This window comes from Anas platyrhynchos, chromosome 1, assembly GCF_047663525.1.
Source record: "Anas platyrhynchos isolate ZD024472 breed Pekin duck chromosome 1, IASCAAS_PekinDuck_T2T, whole genome shotgun sequence".
Lineage (NCBI taxonomy): Eukaryota > Metazoa > Chordata > Aves > Anseriformes > Anatidae > Anas > Anas platyrhynchos.
In genome coordinates, this window is record NC_092587.1 from 151,120,056 (window position 1) to 151,146,976 (window position 26,921).

At 35.8% G+C, this 26,921-nt stretch overlaps 1 protein-coding gene across 4 annotated transcripts in view; it reads right to left on the reverse strand.

The window, feature by feature from the left end:
• The window catches only part of ITGBL1 (integrin subunit beta like 1), a 145,569-nt gene that overhangs the window by 64,038 nt on the left and 54,610 nt on the right, over positions 1 to 26,921 (reverse strand). For 2 of the 4 annotated variants that reach the window (XM_072032324.1, XM_005014884.6), the window contains exons 3-7: positions 22,140 to 22,286; positions 16,954 to 17,076; positions 13,018 to 13,158; positions 10,208 to 10,348; positions 5,545 to 5,691 (exon numbers count right to left, since the gene is read on the reverse strand). In XM_072032324.1, the coding sequence (XP_071888425.1) occupies positions 5,545 to 5,691; positions 10,208 to 10,348; positions 13,018 to 13,158; positions 16,954 to 17,076; positions 22,140 to 22,286 (699 nt within the window). The remainder of the gene's footprint in view (positions 1 to 5,544; positions 5,692 to 10,207; positions 10,349 to 13,017; positions 13,159 to 16,953; positions 17,077 to 22,139; positions 22,287 to 26,921) is intronic. The other 2 variants (XM_038173430.2, XM_072032329.1) reach the window with 2 other exon arrangements.

The following is a 26,921-nucleotide window of genomic DNA, read 5'->3' on the forward strand; positions in this document are numbered from 1 at the left end:
AAATTCATGTAGCAAGTGAAAAAAAAAAAAAAAAAAAAAAAACACTCTCAGGAATAAAAGTGTAGAAGGTATTACACATTTTATATGAATGAAGCCAGCTAGAAGCTCTCCTCCTCCTCAACATGCTTTTTATGGAAAGTCATTTTTGGAAAGTACCTAGTGATAGTGTGTTTGAATTCCCAAAATTGTCATCTGATCCCTCCCATTATATATAACTGGAACTACTGAAAGTAAAGACAGCCTGATTGATGTAACTGAGAGGATATATATTTCTTCTGTCTTTATAACATCATTTAAGAGTACAGAAATTCCCACTTACTGCTCAGCATGCCAATATAAAGCCTTCTATCTCCACCTACTTGAAGCAGCTAAGAAATAGAAGACCATGCTGAAAGATATTTTTGGCAGCTTCTCTGCTGTCTCCACATGTTGATCAGCATCCATGAAGTTTGTTATTCCTGTGAGTAACTGGGGAAAGGAAGGGAATTAGGATAGAAGTACCCTGGTTCATCTGCTCTCTGGAGAGCAAAAGACAGATTGAGAGATTGTATTCCAGCATTTTATGGATAGTGCTGATCAAATCAGGTCATGTTCTTAATAGCTTCCTTTTAACTCTCTAAATGTTTTAGTACAACTTTCATGTACCCTTGATATATTAAACACTTAACTTTAAATTTGGGTAACACAGGCAACAAATAATTTTCTTACTTTGCATTACTGATGTCTTCTCTTTTCCTGCTTATAGAGGAACATAATTTGCATCATAAGTGAATAATAAAAATTTGGGAACACTTAGTTAAAAATCTGGAACTTTATAGGAAAAGTTAATACAAAAATATTGGATGACTGAATCATAAAAAAGCTTATACTGAATCATAAAAAAGAGTAATATTGGTTTAACATTCTCTGTCCTTTTCTAAACATTCTAATCATTACTACATTTAAAAGCAAAACACAAGGTATAAAATAAGCATCTTCTCAAAATAAAGTTCAAAGATGGAAGATTTTCATCCCTCAGATTGATTAACAGTTTTTGAAGTGTATAATTTTGCCATTATTTTTGTGCTAATGTTATAAAATGTTATAAGGTAAAACAAATGACAAAACTTTTATGTAACCCTCACCACCTCGAATCTCTGACATAAAAATATATCAATTTCAAACCTCTTTTTATGAATTATTTAGAGGATTTGTGGGTTTTGTTTGTTTGTTTGTTTGTTTGTTTCACCTTCTGTAATTATTACTGAATATTTCAAGGACTAAATCATTGGGAGTTTTGTAGTCTTCCATATAAGAAAGTCTTGCAAAATGCACCAAAAAAAATAAATAAATAAAATAAAATAAAATAAAATAAAATAAAATAAAATAAAATAAAATAAAATAAAAATATGGCCAGATGGGTTTTGAAATAATATTTTTTCAATACTTATTGAGGCAGCAAGGAATTTTATTTGTGCACTGTTTAAGTGAAGAATTATCACATTTTGAAATCATACTTAACTTTGAAATCATACTTAACATTTCAACAAGAAAGTGCCATCAACAAAAATATAAATTGTGTTAATCTTGGGAAAAGGGCATCACAGTTTCAACCTCGTCTACTTGAAAATCTGAGCATATCTCAGCATTTAGGCAGAGACTACAGAAAAATAATTAAAAAAAAAAACACATTATGAATTATAATAATTCTATCATTCTTTACTATTTCCCCCAACACATTATGGCTAACTGTAATCCCATTAAAAATCATAAGAATGCTTTTTCTTTCAATGTTTTTATCCAAGAACATAAAAGTGGTTACAAAAGAGTCTGTCAGCTATCAGAATTGCTGTTGACTAACCTAGAAACAAAGGGTAGAAGTGAGCAGAAAGCAGTCTTCAAGGACACACAATACAGGACAAAATCATAAACTGCAGCAGCATTTTGGGGCTCTTCATTATGTGTTCTACTCCATACATGAACTGCCTTACTAAAATATCCTATTAAGTAAGGCCATTATATTTACTCATATATACTCAACTTCACCAGCAGTGCCATGGATGTACACTTACTGTCCTTGTAGTCCTTGTAGCCAGCAGAAAAATATTACAAGGAAGTCATCAAAAGAATAATGTTTACATGGAAAAGAAACAGTTGAATTTTCTTTGGAACCTTCCCTTCCATGTTACACATTGCTTGCTCCTGACTTCAGAAAAACTTGTATTACATGGCCTTTCCCACTCCCATGTTTTGATTGGAAATCCTTTATTTATGTAAATTCTGCTCATGATGAGCTATAATGACAATTAGTAGAATCTTCAAATAGGACCAAAGAATTTAACTGTGCAAGTTATTTTTTTTAAAATTAAAATTTTAAATTTAATTAATTTTTTTTTTTTTGACATTTTTTTTTCATAGCAACTAAACACCTATATCCTTTCAGCAGTACAGGAAACTTCCTACAATTTTAATTATATCCACAATATAGTGGAAAGAGGAAATCCAGGGAGTCCAGGCTTGAAAAAAGGCAAAACAAAACAAAACAGAGCAAATTACAAATTATTAGTCTAAAATTAGTCCTTTCTCCTTTTCTCTCCCACTTTCATAAACAAAATTATTCATAGAATTAAAATGAGATACCACATTCCATTTAAAAATGACAGTTTTTAAGGATATTTTTTTCAGGTGTAGAATGCAAAACTCCTTGTTCCTTCAGTGAAAACTACTATCAATTAAACCTTTTGTTCCAGCATTTTGCATTTTATTATAAAATTTTGACCACCAGAACAGTTAAATGAATTCACTTGAAAGGGACTTATTTCCCTCCTACTGCATCAATATAACACTGTTGGATTTGTTTTGTTCTGTTTTGTTTTGTTTTTAGAAAGCCAAGAGGATAGAATTGTTGACATTAAAATGAGTTAAAAATTAACATTAAAAGTGAGCTTTAAACTCACATTTCCCATTACACTTTGTAAAACTTTTCAAAATTTAAAATCTAAACAGAACAATGTTTTATAATTTAAGACTGTGTTTTTGTTCACATCAAACTTATTCTTATCACTATCGTTCTTTTTTTTCTCTGTCATCTGACTCAAAATGTATGATACCTTTCCCTTTTTAGCAGTGAATGCAGAGTTCAGGCTTTGTTATGCAAATAATATAACTGACTCCAGTTGCACAACATACACAACTCCTAGAGACGCAGATGAGAAAAAAAAAAAAAAAGACAAGTCTTGTTTGTTTTAGTTATAATTATTGCAAGCATGATTAATGAAATGCACTGAATTCCCTAAAGATCATAGAATCATAGAACAGCTCAGCAGAAGGGACCTTAAAGATCACCCAGATCCATGGAAGGTCCTCATTCTATCTGGACATTGCCCAAGTTCTCGTTCTATCTGGCCTTGGGTGGGGCATCCACAACTTCTCTGGGCAACCTATTCCAGTGCCTCAGCACCCTCTGAGTGAAGAATTTCCTCCTAATATATAATCAAAAGTTCTCCTCTGTTTTAGTTTAAAACCATTCCCCCTTGTTCTGTAACTCTCTGCCCATGTAAAAGGTCAGTCTTCTCCATCTTCTTTGTAAGACCCCTTTAGGTAGTGAAAGGCTGCAGTAAGGCCTTCCCAGACTGGGGATGGCTCTCTCAGCCATGAACAACTCTCAACCATGAACAACTCCAGCTCTCTCAGCCTGTCTTCAAAGAAGAGATGCTCCAGCCCTCAAATCATCTTCCTAGCCCTCCCCTGGGCCCACTAATAGCACCACATCTTTCTTGTGCTGGGGACCTCAGACCTGGGTGCAAGACTCCAGGTGGGGCCTCACAAGGGAAGAGCAGAGGGGGACAATCTCCTCCCTCAACTGGCTGGCCACCCGTATGTTGATGCAGCCCATGATGCAGTTGGACTTCTGGACTGCAAGCACTCACTGCTGGCTCATATTGACTTTTCATCCGCCAGAATCCCCAAACCTCTCTCTCCGCAGGGCTGCACTCAATGAGTTCTTCTCCCAGCCTGTCCTCCTGTCTGGGATTGCACCAACCTTGCACTTGGACTTGCTGAACCTCCTGAGGTTCACGTGATCCCACTACTCAAGCTTGTCCAGGTCCCTTTGGATAGCATCCCTTCCTTCTTCTGTGTTGACTGTACAATTCAGCTTGGTGTCATCTGCAAACTTGCTGAGGGTTCACTTGATCCCACTGTCTATGTCATTGATAAAGATACTAAACAGTACTGTTGCCAAGACAGACCCTTGAGGGACACACTCATCATGACTTCCACCTGGACTTAGAGTCATTGACCACATCTCTCTGGGTGTGTCCATCCAGCCAATTCCTTATCCAGCAAATAGTCCATCCTTCAAATTCCTTCAAATTCTTCTCTCTCCTTATTTGGATATAAGGATATTGCAGAATAAAGTGCCCAGCTAGATGACATTGGTCAGTCTTCCCTTATTGACTGATTGAGATGATCGTGTTCCATCTAACTTGTGCCCATAAATTCCACTGAGAATTTTTAGCAATAATAGCAAGATGTAATCTAGTGGAAAACTTTAATTTAAAAAAAAAAAAAAAAAAAAAAAAAAAAAAAAGGGCAACAGTCTGCTAACACATATTTCTTTTAAGATACAATTAATCCTGCATTTACTAAGTTATGAGTTATACACGTTTACAGGAGGAGAAAAATATAATTATGACAGTGCTAACTTGGGTGGACAGCCTACAATTTCTGAATATGTTAGACAGTATGATTGGAAGAAGCAGTTGCAAATGAAATGACATTTAGGGTCAAATGTAATAATTCAATACCAGCGTTAGACCTTTCCCAGCAAACATTAAGTGAGCAGAATTCATAACAACTTCAATTGCCAGCTCTAGCAAAAGTCTGTGTCATATTTACTGTTCTCTCTGTTCTCTACAAGAAACACATTTCACACAGTGAGAATGAAAATTAGCAGGTCCTTGTCCTTCTGAACAATGTTTCATTTTGTTTGCAATGTGCATTTCAATTGTACCTATGAGTTTGTATATTTTTTTCAGTTAGAGATTTGAAAAGGCTACAGTGTCACAAAGAAATGATTTCAAATGAAAAGCCAGTGGCTAACTAGGAAACTGCACTAAAGATTAACTGTATTTTAGAAATCAGTACTGCATTTGTTAAGGCAAGTTCTTTGGCAGTGTGAATCTGAACAGTTCTATCACAATGGTGCCACAGCATTTTACACAGACTGAAAATCATTGCTGTTTCTGTCAAAGAATGCAAAGAATAATTTCATTTTTTCAATATATCCGTAGCAAGACTTAATTGCAACGAAACTTCAAAGCTTCCTTGCAAACTCCCCCCCAAAATATTGAGGCAAGTAACATAAAATACAGTGCAATAGATGACAGTAAAAATAGGTGCCCTTTTTATTCTTGTCCTCCCTTATAAATAGCTCATAAATTATGCAGGTCTGACTTATCCACAGTAAGCCAAGAGATTCCACATATTTCAGTTCTAGTAATGCTGGAAACCTGTAAAAATTCTTTTGGTGGAGGTATGTTTCTAGAGCATGAAAATGCTTACCTCTTCCAGAGCAAGGTAAATTAGAATTTCCTTGGCATTTCTTAGCACTTTCCTCAGCTGACAATGGACAAGATCGTGGATGTTCACACTTCTTCCCAGTCCATCCTTCTTTACAGTCACACCTTCCACAATTACACTGTCCGTGACCTTTCCAATGAATACAGTTAAAGATTAACTTCCATGCTGATGAGAGGTATTGATACCGATTAGATCGATATTGATTAGATTAACTGTATCAATTTTTTTTCATTAAAAAGTCAGTTGGCAAAAAATACAGTCAACTCACTGCATCTACTTTTTATTTTTTTTTCTGACAATAGCTCTGCATGTTATTCCATTTGAGACATATTTCCTTTATTTTTATTTTTTTTCCTTAAGGGGTGTTTTGTCACTTGACACACACTCCTCATGTGAAAGGGTGGAAAGGAGGATACAAATACACTTCTCACTGTCTGGAGAAGTGAGGTCATCATAAGGCAGTATTTCTTTTATCTCTATGTTCCTTTTTTTCTACCACAGTTGCAGCATATTCTCTAAGTAACGTACCAATACCATCTTTTATGTATTTGCAATCAATGTGACCCTCTAGAGACCAGCAATTCCACGGCAATTCCAAGTCTCAGACTAGTGCCTTCTACTAAATAATGATGTGCAAATAACCAAATGCTGGGCTTAATCAATCCTCATCCCCATAGGGCAGTCAGATGTGGTTGTGGTATCTCATTAGCTAACTTGACTCTTCCTGACCATGTCTGAACGTGGAAACATAAATGTAACTTTCACTGTGCATGCTGGGATGAAGAAAAGCTACCGGGCTAAACAGAAGCTTTTATGGGAAGTTTCTTTAAAAAAAATGTAACAGCCATTACAGTAGTCAGAGATGGATCCCTCCTGAGAATTTAAGCTATAAAGTTAAGAAAACAGACCGTTTCCTCTATCTGAATGCTAACATATCCAGACAAAGCAAACCTGAGCTGGTTGCCCAGCTTCCTTCATCATAAGCCTTTGAATCATGATCTCTTTGCATCAAGCAGTGGGATTCTGACCATACAAAAGGTTCCTTTAGCACTAGTAAAAACATCCCTTACCATAAAAGTAAATATTTATTTTCATGACTTGTGACAGCAGATTAAATCTGTGAGATCTATGAGGAACAGCTGAGGGAACAGGGATTGTTTGTTCTGGAGAAAAGGAAGCTGAGAGAACATCCCATTGCTCTCTAAAGCTACTTGAAAGGAGTTGCAGGGAGGACATTGTTGGTCTCTTTTCTCTGGTAACAAGTGACAAGGTGCAAGGATAAAGCCTCAAGTTGTGCCAGTGGAGGTTTAGATTGGATATTAGGAAGAATTTCTGCACAGAGAATGGTGGGCTCTGGTGATTGGAACAGGCTGCCCAGGGAAGTGGTGGAGTCTCCATCCTGGGATGTATTTAAGAGATGTGGATGTGGCACTAAGGGACATGGTGTAGTGATGGTACTCAGTAGGCCAGGTTGATGGTTGGACTTGATCATGAAGGTCTGTTCCAACCTAGATGATTCTATGATCCTGTGATTTTCTCTCACACTGTCCATATAGTCAGTACAATGGATACATGTCCCCGAAGCATTTATCTGAGGATGCCCACTTGTCTATCCAGTTTCTTCTTGAAAATCAGAAATACATGTACACATTTTATATCTCCCTCTAACTACATTTGCATTTTAATATTGGCTTATATTTATGAAACATATGCACTTCACGAGGTGAAAATGGAAACAAGCATTCTATGCATTGAGTAGTTCCCAGATTACATGTGTTATTAAGCTCACAAGAACAACTTTTTTTGCTTCAGTTATTTGTTTTCCTTGGAAAGTGTTAAAAGCCTCCTCTTCTGTCCCTTGCTGCATGTGTACCTGCTGACAGGTTGTGAATTGGACATATGTTCTCTGATCTAGATAGATACTTATAAGAGGATGATGTTCTTTTATATAATATTTTTGTTGCTAGAGCCATGGAAAATAAGGCTAATGAGATGTGTGAACATAAGAATTTTTGTATGGAAGTCTTTTTCCTTTCTATGTCAAGTCAGGAAGGCGATTCTCTTTAAAGAATGAAAATCACTTTAATGTTGTGAACACTGCTGAAAGAAAATCATTAAGTAACATCCTGAGCATCATTTCAGAAGTTCAAAGAAGGCATCCAGTCATCAATATGAGGTGCTGCAAAATGACAGTCACCCCAAGCCATATGAAGCTTCTGGAGGGAGCTGCTGTTGTGTGATGTTAAATCCTCACAGCAGGGCTGCCAATTCCTATCACTTGTAGTTTATGAAATAAACATAGCATTTCATTTAATTACAGTGAAACTCTCTATTTGTAAACACAGTTTCCCATCATTTCAACCTACTACTCAGGACAAGTGAATTTCCTATCTCTACCTATTAGGTAAGCAGAACAAGACAGGAAAAGTTTTATATCAGTTCAGTTTGATGTTGGTCTAAACAGAGACAGTCTCTTTTCCCTAATCTGAATAATCTCTCCTGGATTCATCCTGAAATCAATTTACAAATAATTGTTAAAACCTGAGAAAAATGTGCTTTGGGCACTAAGTATATTTATTTCATATAAACAAACAAAAAGACTATCCAATTACAGCTCTGCTAATAAATCCTAGATTTAATTGCAGATGCTGTCTGTCTACCACAATAAACCAAAATTAACACTTAAGCATCTTGTCCATTTTTGAAACGGGACTAAGCAGCAGGACAACAAAACACTGTTCACACTGCTTCATGTGAAGATGCGGAGAATTTCACACAACCTATTTGAGGAATGCATATTTGGGTGGCTAACTAAGGTTAAAATAGGCTTCTCTTCTGAATCATAACAGAGAGGGGAAGGGATAAGAATAAGAAGAGGTACTGATTTTTTTTTCTAATTTCACAGAAAAACTAAGCTATACTTAAAAATGAGTTTGCTATATAAACCAAGTAGTATGAGTACATCATTTGATACCTCTCAAGACTTTCTCATTTGCAGTTATGTCTGTGTTATAAAGAACACTGTTCTGGTCCCCAGTACAACATCAAATGGCAGTACCTTTCCCCACTTCTTTATAACTGTCCATACTTTGTTGTGCTTTCTTTCAACCATTACCACTTAGGGCAGCAGCAGTAGCAATGGCAATAACATCTAAGAAAGAGCGAGTTCAAGTCCTGTTTAAGGGATGCTGCATAAGCTATAGGTGCCGCAGGATTGCTTGAACCTGTATTTAAACTCCTGTGCTCACCCTTAACTACAGAACACATTTACCATGCTTTTTAATTTTGTATTCCTTAGCTGATGTTGACATTTTGAACAATCTCTGACTACTGAAACATACTCAGGAACACAGTAATATGTTCAAAAATTGGTATCCCAAACTCTTGCTGGTATCATGGCTGCAGTTTTACATCCTTCTAGCATATTAAGTAGGTAAACCTATATAGCATTTGAAGGTGGCCAAAACCATAGAAAACAATGAGTTCACTAAAGGTTTTTTAGAAATGCTTCTGTATCTCTTTTTCCATTTTGTTAGTTAGTGATTCATGAATATTTAATAAATAAATAAATAAATAAATAATCAGACAAGAAACCTTGCATCTTTATAACAGGACAAGAGAGTAAGAATTTCATGTATTGTGTTTATTTCAGCCTCTTATCCCTATTACAAACACCTCCTATAAGCTTTCTATGAGGTATTACTCATGCTGTTAGGAGGAAAGGAATATACCACTTTATTATTTTCCTTGATGTGACTGCATTCTTCCTATTATTAATTAGGCCAGATCAGATTTCTACAGGGCAAGTTATAATTGACAAACTGTCATCCGCCAAGTCCATTTGAAACCATCATTACTTGTTTTAGCAAAGTTCTTCTGTGTATAAATTGCATGTTGTGTACTGCTCAAAGTCCTCCTCTCTTGCCCAGTATTTACATCTTTAACAACAGCTTAACAAAATTGTATGTAATTTTGTATGAGATTGCTCTCATACTAAACAGGAGGAATTCCATTAGAAGGAATGCATTGGTGTTAGTTAATATAAGAAGCATCAATCCAAAAAAGGAAGATGAAAGTGTCTGAGATGTATAGACAACACATTCGTATTTTCCACATCTTGACCTTTCCATTTCTTGTTCTTAGATGAATTGACATTCTAAGGGTACTATTTTTCATTAACTCATTAATTCAGTTTTTCTTGAATTTCTTCCTTTCCCTTCCACATAATATACAATAACAAAAAAAGCACAATTTAATTTAAATTTCCCTAAGATAGGATATAAAGTTTCAGCCATTCATGAATTTATGTTAGACTACACTGAAGATGATAGTATTGAATGGGAATTGACCACCTAGAAATAGTTCATATTTACACAGAATAAAATATATTTAAAGAAAGCTTTAGTTTTTTGGGGGGGTTGTTTTGTGTTTTTTTGTTTGTTTGTTTGTTTTGTTTTGTTTTGCTTTTACTTTAAAAAGTCCATTCCTCAAAAAAAAGTTGTTTTGTTTTTTTTTAAATCAAACCAACCAACCAGCTAAAGCCTGATATATTTTAAGCCAGGTAAAATGAGAATTGAAGCAAAATTAGACCAATTTGAGACTTTTGTTATAAAACTACACATAAGGTAAGATACATTTTTCTTACCTGAGCAGAAGTCATCAGAATATCTATCATACACTGCTTTGCAGTTTCTTTCATCACACTCACACGTATCTCCATGTATATCTCCCCAGTCACCAGTTGGGTCCACATCATGGCATGTACATTCCCCACATACACATGTGCCTAGGAAGGAAGAAAAAAAAAAAAAGACAGAGACAGAAGATTAACCGAGTAATTTAGAGTAATAATAGTTTGATTACATGAATTTTACACTGGTGAATTTTCTGCTCTCACAGGAGTGCAGTGTCAAAGCTGCAAGTGTTAATCATGAGTGTATGCTCATCTTGTATGATTTAAAACTTTCTGTGATTAATTTAGTAGTAATACTTTGTACAAACAAGTTGGCTTCCTGCTCAAGTTTCTTTTTGCTGTTGAGCCTTATTAGGAGTCAACAAAAATGTAGCACACAAAACATTAGCAAATCTTTGACATCAACAGTAATTTGCACTGACACTAATGACAATAAAAATCAATGATGTTTAAATGATTTTGGCTTGGACACAGTGGATAATTAATGAATGTTAAAGCATAAACATTTAAACTAAAAGGAAATACAAATTCTAATCCAGCTGAAAATGGCTGGGAGGTAATAATTTACATAACAAGAACATTAGCACAGGTCTACATGAAAACGATACTTTTTTCATTTTTCTCAAGTCAGTATGCATGGCCACAGCTTTTTATTTACAATAGGAAGGAAAATGTGATATGTGACAGAGGTATTTATTTGGCATAATGTTACCGATATACAGAGAACATACAAGATACTTGTTTAGGAAAAGTCAGAACACACACACACAGAAATACAGTTTCCTTCAGAAATTGAAATGTGCTTGCCAAATAGACACAACATCTCTGAAAGAACAAAAGGCCTTTATATCTTGTTTTGCAGGGCCATACATTTACAGCTTTTGCTGAGATGTTAACGGGTACAAAGCAGCAACCTAAGGTTACAGGTGCATGCAGTTGCATGCAGTCAATTTGCTGGACAGGAGCTTCATTTTTCTGCTACTCTGCTGAAGATTGTCTTCTTATTCAGATTACTCTGAACAACTTCATGTATTTGAGGAGAACAGGGCGGGTTGACTAAATGGTACACATGCACCGTCTCTAAAAAGACAAGGTCCACACTATTGTGCATGTCTGACTGTCACATGAAGCCAGAAGAGATGCTGCCCTGTCCAGTGCTCCAGTGCAAATACTTCTGAGGAGTGATTAAATCTCACCAAAACAACTTCAAAGTGACTTTGGATCAGATGTCCTGGATATGAGAATATGAAGCATCATCCCACCAAAGTTTAAAAATTGTAAAGGTTCACATCTGGTCTCAGATGGTTTACTAGACAGTTGGTGGAGAGATACAAATAATTTAACAATCTTAGCACTGATATAAGCTTCATAGTGAGGTTAGCCTCAGTAATATAATTTTTAGAGCACTCATGACTGACAAGATGAACTGTACCTATGTCACAAGATGTGTAAACAGAAATCTGGGTAAATAGGACTAAAGAGAGTAGAAACACCATGTTGGAAGACAACTTTATGTAGTCAACAGTCTAAAAAAGTGTTATGTGGATAAAATTACAAATAGCTGAAAGGGTAAAAACATATAGAAATATCCCATGAATGCATCTTTGTATGGGAGTTTGTAGCTATTCAGAATATCAGCTATACTACCTTCATTTCCCTCACTTGCAATGTATATTTAAAGAAATACTTCCACATACAAATTTAAAATTTCCTTTGACAAGAAATTACTTTCTTGGTGCAAAAAAAACCCTTCTGATCTGAAACACTTCCATATTTATTACTTCCAGAAATACAGATTATTTTTTTTTTTACTGTTGAAATCCCAAAACGAAATGAGCCTACATGATCTCTGTATTTGAGCCAATACTTCAATTTCCTCATAATTAAGAGAAAAGAGTTTTCTAAATGCTCTCAAGATAATTAGACGTTCACACTATAGCAGGTTTTGTCAGCAGAGATGTTTTTAAGAAAAGTATCTCTGAGACTTGAACTTACATTCTACTGTAATTATTCTGTACTATTGCCAAAAAAATAACATGCTGTTTTAACTCTTTGTTCAACCAAGACAAACACTGCAGTTGGTGAATACCAACCTCATTTTGTGCTTTTTTTTTTTTTTTTCTAAAAATTGAATTATTAAAGAGAAGTATAAGGTAAAATTTAAATTCTGGAACGTTATGCAAAGAAAACCTCATGTAGTTAGAACTATTGCATAAAATCTGCCTTTCCAATATCATATACATTCATTGCATTGTTACTGCACAACTCTTGGCTGCTCTCTCAGGTTTCAGTGGGGAAAAAAAATAAAAAAATAAAAAAGAGCCTTGTGTTTTTATTTCTTGATTCAGTTGTGGGTCCTTGGTCTTATTTAAGAGTAAATCAGCACACAGTCCTGTTGGCCTTAAAGCACTGATCCATCAGTCATCAATCTGTTAATATTTAATTTAACAGGACATGTCTCTCACCAGAGCAGATGTCCTGATAAATTCTCCTGCTCAGTCTTACTACAGAAATTAAGGTCAAGAAGAACTTGCTATTCTTGGGTCAGTTTCAATGAAAAATGGGTGTGTATATATGTAAGTTTGTATGGAAACACAGGTATCCATCCACTCATTTAGAAATATTTATCCAGATTTGAAATTAGTGAGAAAAAGCTAGAAACCATCAACAAACACAATGCATGTTCTGTTGCAGAAAATACATATTTTAAAACAAAAGCAAGATACATAAATACGTGTAGAAGGAATGTGCAAATGACACACCTCTGTTGCTGCAGATTTTGCCATCTGGAGATGTGCATCTTTTCTTGATCTCCCAAGGGGTGATGTCACACTGGAATTCACATTTATCTCCATGCCAACCAGCCTCACAGTAACAGTTTCCACAGTAACACTTTCCATGGCCTTAACCCAAAACAAATTTTATACAGTGAGAAAGAGGCAAGTTTTTTAGAAGCATTAGCAATTTAACCATTTTGATCATTTTTCTTTTAAAAACTTTTACTGCTAGACTCAGAATAGAAACAATTTGTAGACTGCATTTGTCTACATCTAATAAGACAAAGGATATCTGCATTCTTTTTCTCCCCCTATCTATATCAGAACATGTTTTCATTTAATCACAGATCTCTCATTAATAAACACTTAGAAAATTACGTTAACCTTTTTTTATAGTTGTAAGCTTTTTTTGAACCTTTAAAGGTAAATTTGAAAGGCAGTAAATGTAATAGTTAAAAGTTGAGCACAGCTGTAAATATTGAGATGAGACACTTTCCCACCATTCTGAGTACATCTAACAAAGCACTGTGTGTTCTCAGCTACTCAGATAATTCCACCAGAGGGATCCTGATTTACTACAAACTGTCCACATTGTATACGGCTTCTGTTCTTACCTAGCAAGAACATTTTTGAACACAGATGCACCAGCTCATGAATGATAAGAATTAGGAAAATGAGTGTTTTAAATGTTCATTTAACAAACTTCCCATCTCTTGAAAAGATACATGGGTCATCTGGGACTTCAAGAAACAAACTCCTGAACATTCTGTTCCAGTAAGATACTTATGCCATGTGCTTCAATGACACAAAGCATTTAAATTAAGTAGCAGCAACTCTTACTAAAAAGTCATAAATTAATTTCTTGATTGCAAGGACCCAGGATCAAGTCAGCATCTTGTCCTTTTTTTTACTCTAGGTATGCTAAGCTTAGTAGACCTGGTTGTCTCTATCAGAATCTACTCAGCTGATATCCTTAACTGTAAGAGAGCAAATTGAGACCTATGGGATACATTTTTGTTGTTGTTGTTGTTCTGCTTTTACAATTACACATAGAATTTTCATTACAATTGTTTGCTGGCATGTGAAACAATAACAGAAGAGAATAATATCCTCTTGTGTATATAACTAAATAACAAATACAGCTTATAACATTGCATATTACAAATAGGCTGTTCTTGAACAATAGACAGGAAAAGTGGAAAAACTATGAAGGAGCAAATTAATTTAAGCTATCAGCAGTTTTTGCAGATTAAAATATCTCTGCTTCATCTTTCACTCACACTCGTATCATCCCCAAACCAGGAACCAGATAATCATAAAATCATAGAATGGCCTGGGTTGGAAGGGACCTCAAGTATCACCCAATTCCAACCCCCCTGCCACAGGCAGGGATACCACCCACTAGATCTGGTTGCTCAGGGCCTCATCTAACCTGGTTTTGAACACCTCCAGAGATGGGGAAAATAATACAAATAATACAAATAATACAAATAATACAAATAATACAAATAATACAATTTGCCGCTATCTCTTGCCCTTGACTGAAGATAAATTCGCTCCATTAAAATGCACAGCCTTAGATTAAAAAAAGATCAGGATCAGAATTTAATTTGCTAGAATCTACAATACTTCATGAAAAATAAGCTGCAACTTGATTCCAAAGTTTGTGTAACCTCAAATATTAAGTGAAACAAACACAAATTGTTTAAAACAAACAAACAAACAAAAAAAAAATGAAGCTTAAAAAAACTTGATCCACTGTTGTAACTGCTCTAACGAATATCTCAGCTTTGCATTCTAAGCTTTTCCAGGATAAAATCCCAGCTCACAGCTGCAGACCTTGAAAACAAGTGTATAAATAGAAGGTTTGGGTTTTTTGTTAGCTTGATCCTCCTGAGTTGGCTTTCTTTGAAGACAATTACAGTCTTCGAGACTTGCCTATAGCCAGAGACCTTCAAGGGAAACAAAAAGTATGTAGCAAGTAAGTAGGTGCTACACACGCTATGATAGCAGAACTGGCACTGATTAGGTTCACCCTCTCTGTGGAGAACATCCAGGGGACATTGCTAGATAATTACAGCTTGCTTGGGTTGGAACAGCATTTCTTTTTACTCCATAAACAAACCTGAATGATTACTGTGGTGGAAATTCTGCAGAAGGAAAGACAGGATAGAAGATATCAGGGTGGGAGAAAGAAGCCATAAACAGATATAAGGTTAGGGTCTGCTTTTTCTGCTATGAAATTATGTACCTTTGATCATTAAGTCACATTTTCTTTCTGATTTAACACATTGTTATGCACTGCAGAGGTTCATGTTAGAAAGCAAAGCAAAATCTAACACATGCTAAATGCGTACTTTTCAGCTTACAACTATTTAACAAAGTCAAGCACACAAACAATTTATATTTACTTTGTTTGGCTCCAAACTTTACATAAGGTATCAGAGCTTTGTGTACTGATGAATTACAAACATTACAAACTTGCATCTACCAACATTTTTGTCCTTATGTATCAGCATACTTTTATTTCCTCATACACATTAAACCAGTTTGTTTACAGAGATGCATCTGGCCTGTTTTGGGACATGGCACCACTGGATGAAACGAGGGGAAATAAAAGAAATAAAATCTAAGAGAAAACTAACAACATAAATCAACAGCAACACAGATAGGAAAAAAAAAAAAAAAAAGACAAAAACTGAAAAAGGAGAATTTACTGGAACTAAATAAGTGGTGAATTTTTATCATAGTTGGTATCATATCTAATGTTTACAATCAAATACATACAAAGAGAATCATTGGCACATAATACTATTGCCTTCCACTCATTTTGTTTTAGGTAATTACCAGAAATGCTGTCCTCTGGTCCTAGATTTAGATTTCAAAGGGCCATTCTGTTTGCCCTCATTTAAAATCCCTACCTAATCCTGTGGGGAAAAAATAGTTCTTTTTGCCTTAGAAGGCACTTAAATAAATAGAATTTATTTTGTTCTCTGTGTGTGGATAGAGATAGATAAAGCTACTTGGTACAATTACTCTTATCTTTTTACACACACACATGCATGCACACATGCAGATCATGCAGTATAATCAGAGTATGAACATTCTAAAAGCAGCTCTGAAACCTCCGGTATGCATATAGACACTTTATGCATATGGGTAAAATATTTCTAGCTTGTAAAATATTTCTAGTACCTTTCATTTCGAGGACTCGAGGACAAGCCTCCCTAGTAATATATGCAACAGCATTTACAATATTATAAATGGTGTGTATTACACAGTATTTAATTGCTAGGTTCTTAATTCATAACGAAATTAAAGTACCGCTTGGATTTTGTTTGCATTTCTATCAGCAGAGTTCACTCTATCTTATTCTCTTGCCTTTTCTATCACAGGTGGAGTTTTTCTTCATTTGTTCCTTTCCCTTTTTACTGCATGAATTGCTTTTGAGTTCTCATCCTACATTTACTCTTGTTCTTTTTTTTTGTTTTGTTTTTCTTCTTTGCCCAAAATTCTTAATAATTTCTTTTCCTTTTTTCTTTTGTTTTCTCTATGTCTCTTCCTCTCACAGTCATCTGTGCCACAAAGCATTCACATTACTTATTTTATTCCAAAGGCAGACACAGTAAGGTATGAAGTACCCTAGTGAATTATCCTGTGAAATCCTCTATCCAATTTTTCCAAAAAGAGGAGGATGTCACAGGATTTCTTCATTCTCTAACCTGCTGCTTAGCTCATTTTTGTATCTGAAACTCCCAATTACAATTTGCAAGCTGTACTCTTTGCTTTGTTTTGTTTGTCTGTTTGGTTGTTTTTAATTCATGCATTTAGTAAAGACATTTTGTAGGTCCACATAATAAAATTATTTTATAAGACTGCATTCATCTTCCCCATTCTTATTGCACCCACCAAAACACATACCTGTACAAATCTCTTCCGTCTCATCATCTATGCATTCTCTGTCATCACATTCACAAAATTTACCATAGACCAGTCCATTTCCTTCTGAGTTTGCACATTTACACCTGCCACACTGACATGTGCCTGAAAACATTTAAGATATAACTCAATGACTACAGTTTATGGAAAGAGTTTCATCAGTCCATCAGAGACAGCATGTATTTTATTTCTGAGCAGGCTGAAATCTAAGGCTGAAATAACCAAATAGGGAAGAAATTGAAACAATCCATACCAACAAAAGGTCTAATCATAGCTGTAAATATATACAAATATTAAAGTGGTTCATTCCTAAAAAGAAGTATTATATTTTCCTAAGTAAAATTCACTCCCAGGGATGTCTGTCTCACTTCATACACTTAGGACATGAAGTCATCTTTGGAAATTATATCTCCTGCCCACTAAAAGGAGAAAATTGAACTTAGTCATCCTCCCTAGAATGAAGCCTGATTTCGTCCAGCTCCACAGCCATCTTACATGAGAACAAGTGCTTAGCTACTCAGAACCAGAAAATATGTTTGCATAAATTCGCAAAGTTCCTTTGCACTAAAGTCTCCAGTCACTTTTCTATAGCTATTCTCTGAGGAATAAGATTTAAAAATCTTAAGACTCAATCTAGAAAGTGATTACCATACCAGTATATTAGACAACATACAAACTAATCGAAATGAAATACATTCATAGCATTATTAAACAAACTCTTAAGTATTATTACACCATATCAATGATTTTACTGCAAAGTGCATATTAAAAGCCAGGATTAAACAGCCAACTCTATGATAGTTACTGAAACTCTTGATAGTGTTCTCTATTCACATTTTAATACAGTTTCCACCAACCACTTGCAGTTTGCATGCCAATAGCTTCTTTTTTTCCCTGAGCTATTGATATCCAGAGTTCAAGTTATTTCATTGACTTGAAGGATTGTAGGTACCTCCATAACACTATTTCATTATTTCAGAAATTTGACCTAATCCAACTTTAAATTTTTAATGTTCATTTTTCTGCAATTTGTAGATGATGTATCAGCAGAGAGAAGATCTTGCAAGAAATTTAAGAGATGTGAAAAAAATGTTGATTTGCCACTACAGCAGCACAAAACAAACAAAAAAAAAAAAAAAAACAAAAAAACCTGACAAATAGAAAAGTTTTAGGCAGAAGTATGTGAGTTTGATTCATGTCAAACCACCAGGTGGTTTGACACTGGTCTATCTGAGGTTCTCCCTTCATGTAAGTACGCACAGAACTCCCAAATGCTTTGGAATGAGAAAGTTGGATCTTCTCAGAACATAAACAACAACAGAAAACTTTCTGATGTGATGAAATCACAGAGTACTCAGGTATTGCAAAGCATGGAAATGCATTTGTAAACAGATCTCACTTCTGTCGCTTCTAGCCTGGTGACACATGTACATGTTCTTGGTCTTTTTTGTCTGGAGATACTCAAAACCCACCTGGATGCCATCCTGCGCAACATGCTCTAGGTGATCCTGCTCAGCAGGGAGGCTGGACTAGATGATCTTCAGAGGTCCCTTCCAACCTCATCCATTCAGTAATTCTATGATTCTGTCTGGTTGCCTACTGCACCTCAGTGGCTGTCACTCCATTACTCACCCTCACAAACAAAAGAATTTTGTTGCTACCAGGAAAGGAACCATCACCTCCTTTTCCCTCAGAGAGCCAGGACAAAGCCAAAAACTGCCTTCTTGTCCACCTTCTCAGTATTTTCTGCTTTGGAACACGATGCATGATAATATATATATATACATATATAATGACTGTTGTATATGTATATACTAAAGAGTTACACAGTGAAAAACCCAAAAGACTATCAAATAACATCAGAAACAAAGGTATGACCATCATGACTGTATGAGAAACCCCTTTTCTCCAACTAACACCTGTATTAAATTGCAAGGACAAAACACTGTGCAATAGCATGTTTAAATGGGGACCTGTAGTCAATGGGCCTGTAGAAGCTGTTTCAGCAGTTGCTGACATCACTATGCCAGTGACATTTAGAAACTTATTTCACAAGTCATATACCTCCTGTTAGGTACAAACATAATCTGGCAAACATGGTTATTAACACAAAATAAGTCCTCCAAAGGAGAAGTTTTATGCTGACATCATACAACTAGTTTGCAGAAACCATTTCACTTCTCAGCACTACAAGTAATTACAGTACAGGTTTTACTAACATAGTATCTATCCAAAGAGAAGAATAATCTGGCTCCATGATGTACATGGCTAATCTAAAAAAAATAAAAATAAAAATATTTGTAAGAGCTAAAATAATAACATAATAACATAATTGATAATATAAGCAAGCTCCAGAACTAGTATTATTTATTATAGTTACTTGGAAATAAAAACAAATAACAACTTAATAAAACTGTCTTCTTAAGAGATAATTCACAAACATGAAAGGAGATAAAGATCAAATGATTCATAGGTTGGGCACCAAAGGAGGTCAGACAGTCTTCAAGTATCCATTTCTCCACATTGACTAGAAAGAGGATCGATCTACATTTAGGTAGGATGTCCCACTCAGTCTGACAAATGATTAGGAATAGTTGGATCAGAAAAGTTAAATTTAAGATTGATATTGACTGGTTCATGCCAGGAATTGCAATAAATGGTGAGCTGTGTGATAGTAAAGGATTGTTCTTGCAACAACTCATGTCATCCCTTACCATCCTTCAACAGCAATTAAAAAACAGAGCTCAGACACCAAAGGCAAAGTTAGCAGGAGATTGAAAGGCAATCCCATGAAGACAAGAAAGAAATACGTATGGCTACAGCCCCTCTAGGTCACCCCAAGCTCCCTAGCCAGTCTCATTGGTATTCTTGTCCTGTTTAATACCAGCAGAACCCAAAGCTCTTATTTTTCTCTTGAACTCACAGAAGCTCCCCTTTTAGCCACTTTTAGTCATTACTCATCTGCATTGTTTTTCTTGTGAAGACTGAGCGATAAACAGACTGAGGCTACTTCTAGCCAAGAAAAGAAAGAGAAAAAAAGTCTTAGCATTCTTGCTTAACTACTTTGATCACAACTTACCGTGCGTATTTCTGAGTTAGTTTCTCGTTTATTTTTTTCTTATATCTTAGCCAAACAATCATGATTTTCATATAACCTACATCACTGTCATAAATAACAAGCATCATTTACTCAGTATGCTGTATGCCTAGAATTTTAAGTTAAATTGCTCTCACCTCTTGTGAGAGACTAGCTTCTCTGTACCGAGTCCTATAAATTATTGAGTTTTTTCTCATGCCAGGCACATCAGCAACCATCCTGTGAGAAATTTAGTTGTATGAAAATGTATGGATCCGGTCAGAAATTAAAGGTCAACAATAGTTAGCAGAAGTGGGGTTCTTAAAAAATTCTCTCACTGGAAGATTGTTGCAATAGTCCAGAAAAAAATGGAAGGCAGTTTCTGGTCTCAAACCTTGATTAGTAGGCAGCAAATGCCTTTCAAAAATTTACTACGATGCAGTGGAGTCTTCTAAAAGGCCGTCTCTTTATCCTCTGATTTTTACAAGGAAAGGACTTTGTATTTAAGTTAGCATGAGTTGTAAAATTAAAGAATGACAGCAAAGAGAGCCACAAGATCAGAAAAGTGAAGATGAAGTACCCTGTCAAAATGGTTCAGCAGATCTTCTACAGTATTTTTTCAATAATCATCATCACAGCTCTGTGGTGGGTCTACCTTGGCTAGCCCATCCAGCTACTCTTTCTCCCTTTCTCCCCCATCCTCAGTGTGATGCGGGGAGAAAATGCTATGAAAAAGCTTATGGGTTGAGATAAGGACAGGAAGATCACTCACCAATTAGTGTCAAAGGCAAAACAAACTTGGATTGTGGAAGATTAATTTAATTTATTGCCAATTAATAGCAGAGTACAGTAGTGAGAAATAAATAAAAACACATTCTCCCCATCCCCCACTTCTTCCCAGGCTTCACTTCACTCCGGATTCTTCAACTTCCTTCTACCAAGCAGTGCAGAGTGATAGGAAATGGGGGCTGCCATCAGACGCTAATGCTTCGTCTCTGCCACTCCTTCACAGTCACTGTCTGCCCCTGCTCCACGTGGGGTCCCTCCTACAGGCAGCAGCTCTTCAAGAACTGCTCCCACATTGCTCAGTACCATGGGGTCCATCCCCCAGGAGCAAATTGCTCCAGCACAGGTCCCCCATGGGTGGGCGGCAGCTCCCCCTAGACCCCTGCTCTTGCGTGGGCTCCTCTCCACTGGCTGCAGCTCCGGCCCAGGGCCTGCTCCTGCGGGGGCTCTCCATGGGCCACAGCCTCCTCCAGGCCACATCCACCTGGCTCCACCGGGGGCTCCTCCATGGGCTGCAGCGTGGAGATCTGCTCCATGTGGGACCCATGGGCTGCAGGGGGACAGCCTGCTCCACCAGGGGCCTCTCCACAGGCTGCAGGGCAACTGCTGCTGCGTGCCTGGAGCACCTCCCGCCCTCCTGCTGCACTCACCTTGGGGGCAGGAGGGCTGCTTCTCACTCTTCTCTCCCAGTCACAATTGCACAGCAGTTTTTTCCCTTTCTTAAATCTGTTCCCCTAGAGGCCCAGCCAGCATCACTCAGCTCAGACCTAGCCCTCAGCAGGTCCCTTTGGAGCCATCCAGAGCTGGCTCTTATCTGACATGGGGGAGCTGCCAGGCTTTTCTCACAGAGGCCACCCCTGCAGCCCCCACTATGAAAACCCTGCCATGTAAACCCATTATAAGCTCAAAAGTGTCTCAAAAAATTGTATAGTGTATAAACATCCTGAAAAAGTATTTGCAAATATTATCTCTGCATGCTACTGATATATACACACAAGTCACATTCTGTTTTAATGCCATTATAACAACCTTTTGATAGGCAGAATTCATGACATAACTGCAGTTTCATCAACCTGAATCAGCTATGGATAAACTAGACTACTAAAGAAAGCATTCTGAATCATTGCACATCATGTGCACAGGAATGGGCCTAAAGGAAAATCAAGCATTTTAGTATTTATAGTTATTTCTCAGTCTCTTGAAACTCACTCTATAAAATTCTTAGTGAGAAAATAAAATACAATGATACACAAGATAACACAGAGAGAACTTCTTAAGCCATCAAAACCAACAAAAGACGTCTTACCTGCACCAGAACAGATGATATCTTGAGAATTCTTACACATTTCATTGCTTTTCTTCCGTGTAAGATTGCAAGAAGTTGGATACTGACAAGCTTCACCATACCAGCCTTCATCACATTTGCACTTCCCACAGTCACACTTCCCATGGCCTAGCAGTGTAAGTAAAGAGTGTGTCAAGTCCTTTTTTCTCATTCAGAAAGTTATATTTTTCTGATCCATTTTTTTTAAATAGATTCCATCAATTATAGATTTAAATGAATATCATTAACAGATTCACTTATCATCATTCATGTGCATTTATAAATAGCAATGAATAAATATGTTCTTAAATATATAGAGACATCTGAAATCACCGTGACTTTGAAATCTAATATATGTCATTTTGATAGATCTACAAAGAAAAACATTTATGATGGAGCATAGAACTAAAACATCTTGTGGGAACAACTGGTTTTCTTATTACTTCCACCTCTTCTCATTCCCATATTTCTCGACTGTTAACTAATTAACACAATATAACTGGAAGTGCAGAGATTCTATTCACCTCTTTGGCCAGCTGTATGCAAAGAACAGCCAGAAACTGCAGCCTGAAGACACGGGAATTAGCTATAATGTCATAAATCCTGAAAAAGTGAATGGAGGGCCAGCTACAGTAACTCCCTCATGCAGCAGCAGTTCCAGCTTCCCCTTGCACTGAAAGGTGCAAATCCGTCTTCTCAAGCCTCCTCTGGCTACTGATTCCTCCAGCCCTCTCCCACCCACTTAGACTCTACTTGGCTGGTGCTACAAAACAGAATTTTGCCTTTAAGTATTTTCATAATATTGGGAAATTAGCATGTTTTACTACTTACAGGACTATATTTACTTACAATTATTTGTTAAGTGTGACGTGTCTTAAAGAACCAATGCAGCTGCTCAGTGGTATCATGTCCTTCAAACAACTGAATAATACATTGCTTAAAATGTGTAATATATGTAATAACATGAAGAATTAAGAGTAAAGAAAGATTAAATTTTCTAAAACTAAATTGTTTAGTTTTCTTTAAAAATACCCCAGTACATAGACAGTGCAACAATTTACACTACATATGTTGCATATTACATATTACATTTCACATGAAATTCTAGGTGCAATTTTCTCAGTTAATTCTTTAGCATTCCTTTACAATTGTGTGTTGTAAATGTAAATACATCTGTAAAATCCTTTAAAATAGAATATTCCGTTTTAAAATAAACACCATTTGAAAGCATATCTACTTAACAGAAGATTCTCTTCCAATAACTACATCTCAAAAGCAGAACCTTATTAGAGTCTATTTTAAATGCATCTGTTGCCAGCAGTTAAGAGTCAGCTACATTAAAATACAAGCCCAGCCTGCTGCCAATAAGAAGAAATGTAAATAGCTATTGTAAATAGAATATTTTAAAGTGAAAGACAAGTATCTTTTGTTGCTCAGTAAAATTTTGTTTGCATTCCAAGGTGGTCCTAAGAAAAATACAAATCAATAGCTGGAAAAAAAAAAAAAAAAAAAAAAAACTGGTTCAAAAAGCTGGTTCAAAAACAACTGAGAAAATCATGTTAGTTCTTGTTTTAAAACATGAACTGCCACCTTGTTAAAAAATGCTGAATAACTCCCTGGTGGTAAAGGAGAAGAAAAAGGAGTAGGATATAAAATATATAATAAAAACCTACTCTGCTTCACTGACAGGCAGTAGCATAAGCCGTTCTGGAAAACGGAGATTAATCCTCAGGTAGCTGAAAAAAACTAGACATAACTATCTCCCTATATTTTACTTCTTTTCAAGGATTACTTATCACAGTGACTTTGGATTTTCCATTTAGACACTCTTGTGATTCAACAGTTTGATGTCTGCTGATGAAAGGAAAAAAAAAAAAAGAAAAAGCTCTAATTATAGGAGGACTGATTTTCCTATTCCCATGCCTGAAAGATAGGGCAAGGCAGAAGCCACATCTGGTTAGTACTGTTGGTTCAGCAGCAATAACATCTCTGTTAGATATTTGGTAATAATACATGATGCATAAAGGAAAAAAAAAAATCACATTTATACAGCCCACTTAAAGAAAATAAATATAAGACTTCCATAAGAATAGTTATACAGAGTGGAGTTTGGTTTTATTTGATAAAAATATATTTAAAAAAATAATAATGAAATTAAACTGAGTGAAATAATGGAAGATAAACTCTTGCATGTTACTGAAAACAGTAAGGAATTTAACTAATATGAATTTGTGAGATTGTATTAATGATTGTCACCTTGATTGCCCCCTTAAAATATCCTAATTTTGCCCATTGGATAAGTTTTTTTGAATTGTCAAGCAATTACAATATTTTACTCAAAAAAATTGGGTGAGAGGACTATACTGAAGCGTAGAAGGCAATAAACCTACTTATTATTCCTTACACCTTTCCTGTCACGTGGATAATGCAGTACACATGCAAGTGAGTGGCCACAGTAATCCTCTTCTTGTCTATTTCCTACATCAGCATGCACCAACCACAGGGTTCTTTCTCATGGCAAAAAAAAGTGATGTGATGTGATGAACTGTCAGCCAAGTATTCCATAGGCTGTAAGAAAATTAGAAAGGGTACAAAAGGTCTCTAATAGTTTCAGATTCACTTCAGAGAGGTTTGTGTTGAATACATTGTCTCATTTCTGTTTAATTAGAAAGCAAATAATGCTATGAAATAGTAAAAAAAAAAAAAAAAAAAAAAAAAAACGAGTAAAGCATCCTGTGAAAGCTGTGAGGTGATATTGTAACTTCCCAGAAGGTAAATTCTACTATAAAGTGCAAGCCCTAGGTATCAGAGGCTATGTCACACAACGCAGGAAAAGTGAGCTATAAGACCTTATGAAATAGTTGATCAAGACAGGCATGTTTCAAGGCAACTGACATGAATTCCATTTTTAAAAAATCAATGTAACATAAATAAAAGTTTAGCATAAATAAATCAGAAATTCACATTTAAAAAAAAAAAAAAAAGAGAGAGAGAAATAGTGAAGACTACAGGAAGTTCTAGAATTACTTTAAGAAAAAATCTGCGACTGTGGGCTGTAGAAATTTCAGCTTCAAACATGTGGAAAAACCTTTCATAATAAAGGACTCAATTTCTAACTAGATGAGCAATCACCTCGGAGAGTATATCTGGAGCATACAGAGAGCTCATAGGGTGGAAAATGAAACTAATATGCAAGGAAAACTGTCTGATGTCAGAAAATATATGGAGAAAGTGAGAACGGAAAATGTTAGGCAGGGTCAGATCTTGCAAAATTGCAAGTACTAAAGTGTACTTTCATCATTCAAATAAAAAGAAAACAGAAAAAAAAAAAAAAAAAAAAAAAAAGGAGTGACTTCATCAAGCAGCAAAGAGCAGTTAAGATTACAGATAATTTACAGACAGTCCAAAACAAAATTAATATGGGGATGTTGACTACATTAGCAAATGCAGTGTGGCTAATGATACAGACTGTGGAAATGAAAATTACTCATCAAAGATGAGAACAAAACAAAGACATAAAATTGTTTTTAAGGAAGTGTCTAGACCAGGAGGGCAAGACCCCATATCTCTGCTCCAGAGTACTTGCAATACTTGCACATGAAGGCCAGCCTAAGAACAAAGACTTTTAATGAATCTATCAGGCTGGCAATCAAATGTCTGAAAAATAAAATAATAATAATAAAAATCTTTTAAGAAAAAGGAATGTACATGATCTAGGCCACTAAAAAACAAGTGGCTCTGACCTCATGATGTCCTTTTCAAGGATTTGAAACAAACAGTGAAGATCATTGAGGTAATGAAAAATGGAATATAATGAATTACAGCTTTATCCCAAAATAGGCTATCATTATGTCAAATTAACCTGGCATCTCTCTTTATAAGATTACTGATATTTCAAGAAAATGAACACAGGAAATATAGATGATCTGAATATATGCATTGAATTCAATACCACTTAGGGAAAAAAAAAAAAAATCTGAGTAACGTACAACAGAAATGCAAAAGAATCACAGCTTGGTTTAAGGGACGGAAGAAGTTAGGATGCAAAGGGTATTACTAGAATAGGAGAAGATTATCAGTTATGTTTTAAAGGATATTTTGGAACTAAAAATATGTTTTTATGATATTCATAAAAAAAAATCAGAATAGGCTAGCAACATCTGCCAATGACACAAAACTCTTAAGCACTTAGTAAAAAAATAAGATGTAAAGGTGAAATCTCTGTCACAGCTCTGAACCCAGAACTGAACTCTGTCTCTTCAAGACACCAGTTTGGAAGCCTGATTTCACTGGGATCCTTCTGTAATCCATCATGAGAGACAGGCACTTCTGCAGGGTGACTCAGATCTTGTCTGGGCTGGACAGCCCTTGGAGGGTGGATGTCTTTCTTCACTAAAATACTGGTAAGCATACAATGATTGAATAGGATACACAAAGACTGGTGGGACTTTGGAGTTTGGTGCAACACAAGACATATATGTGTGCAAATAAACATATGTGTTTTGGGGGTTTCATTTATTTTGGTTTTGGTTTTGCTTCACTTATCCATACGATAATCTATGTCAGGTTTTAAATGTTCTGACATACTTTAGATAAGAGAGAAGGAGATAGCTATCAGCTTACTTAAAAGTTGATCTCAATCAGCTGACGAAAACAATTATTTTACGTGACCACTGGGTAAACCAGAAACTGAATTGGAACATTACTTCCATTTCTGTGTTCCTACAGAAATTATTGCATTCTGCAGTACTAGTGCTATTTCTG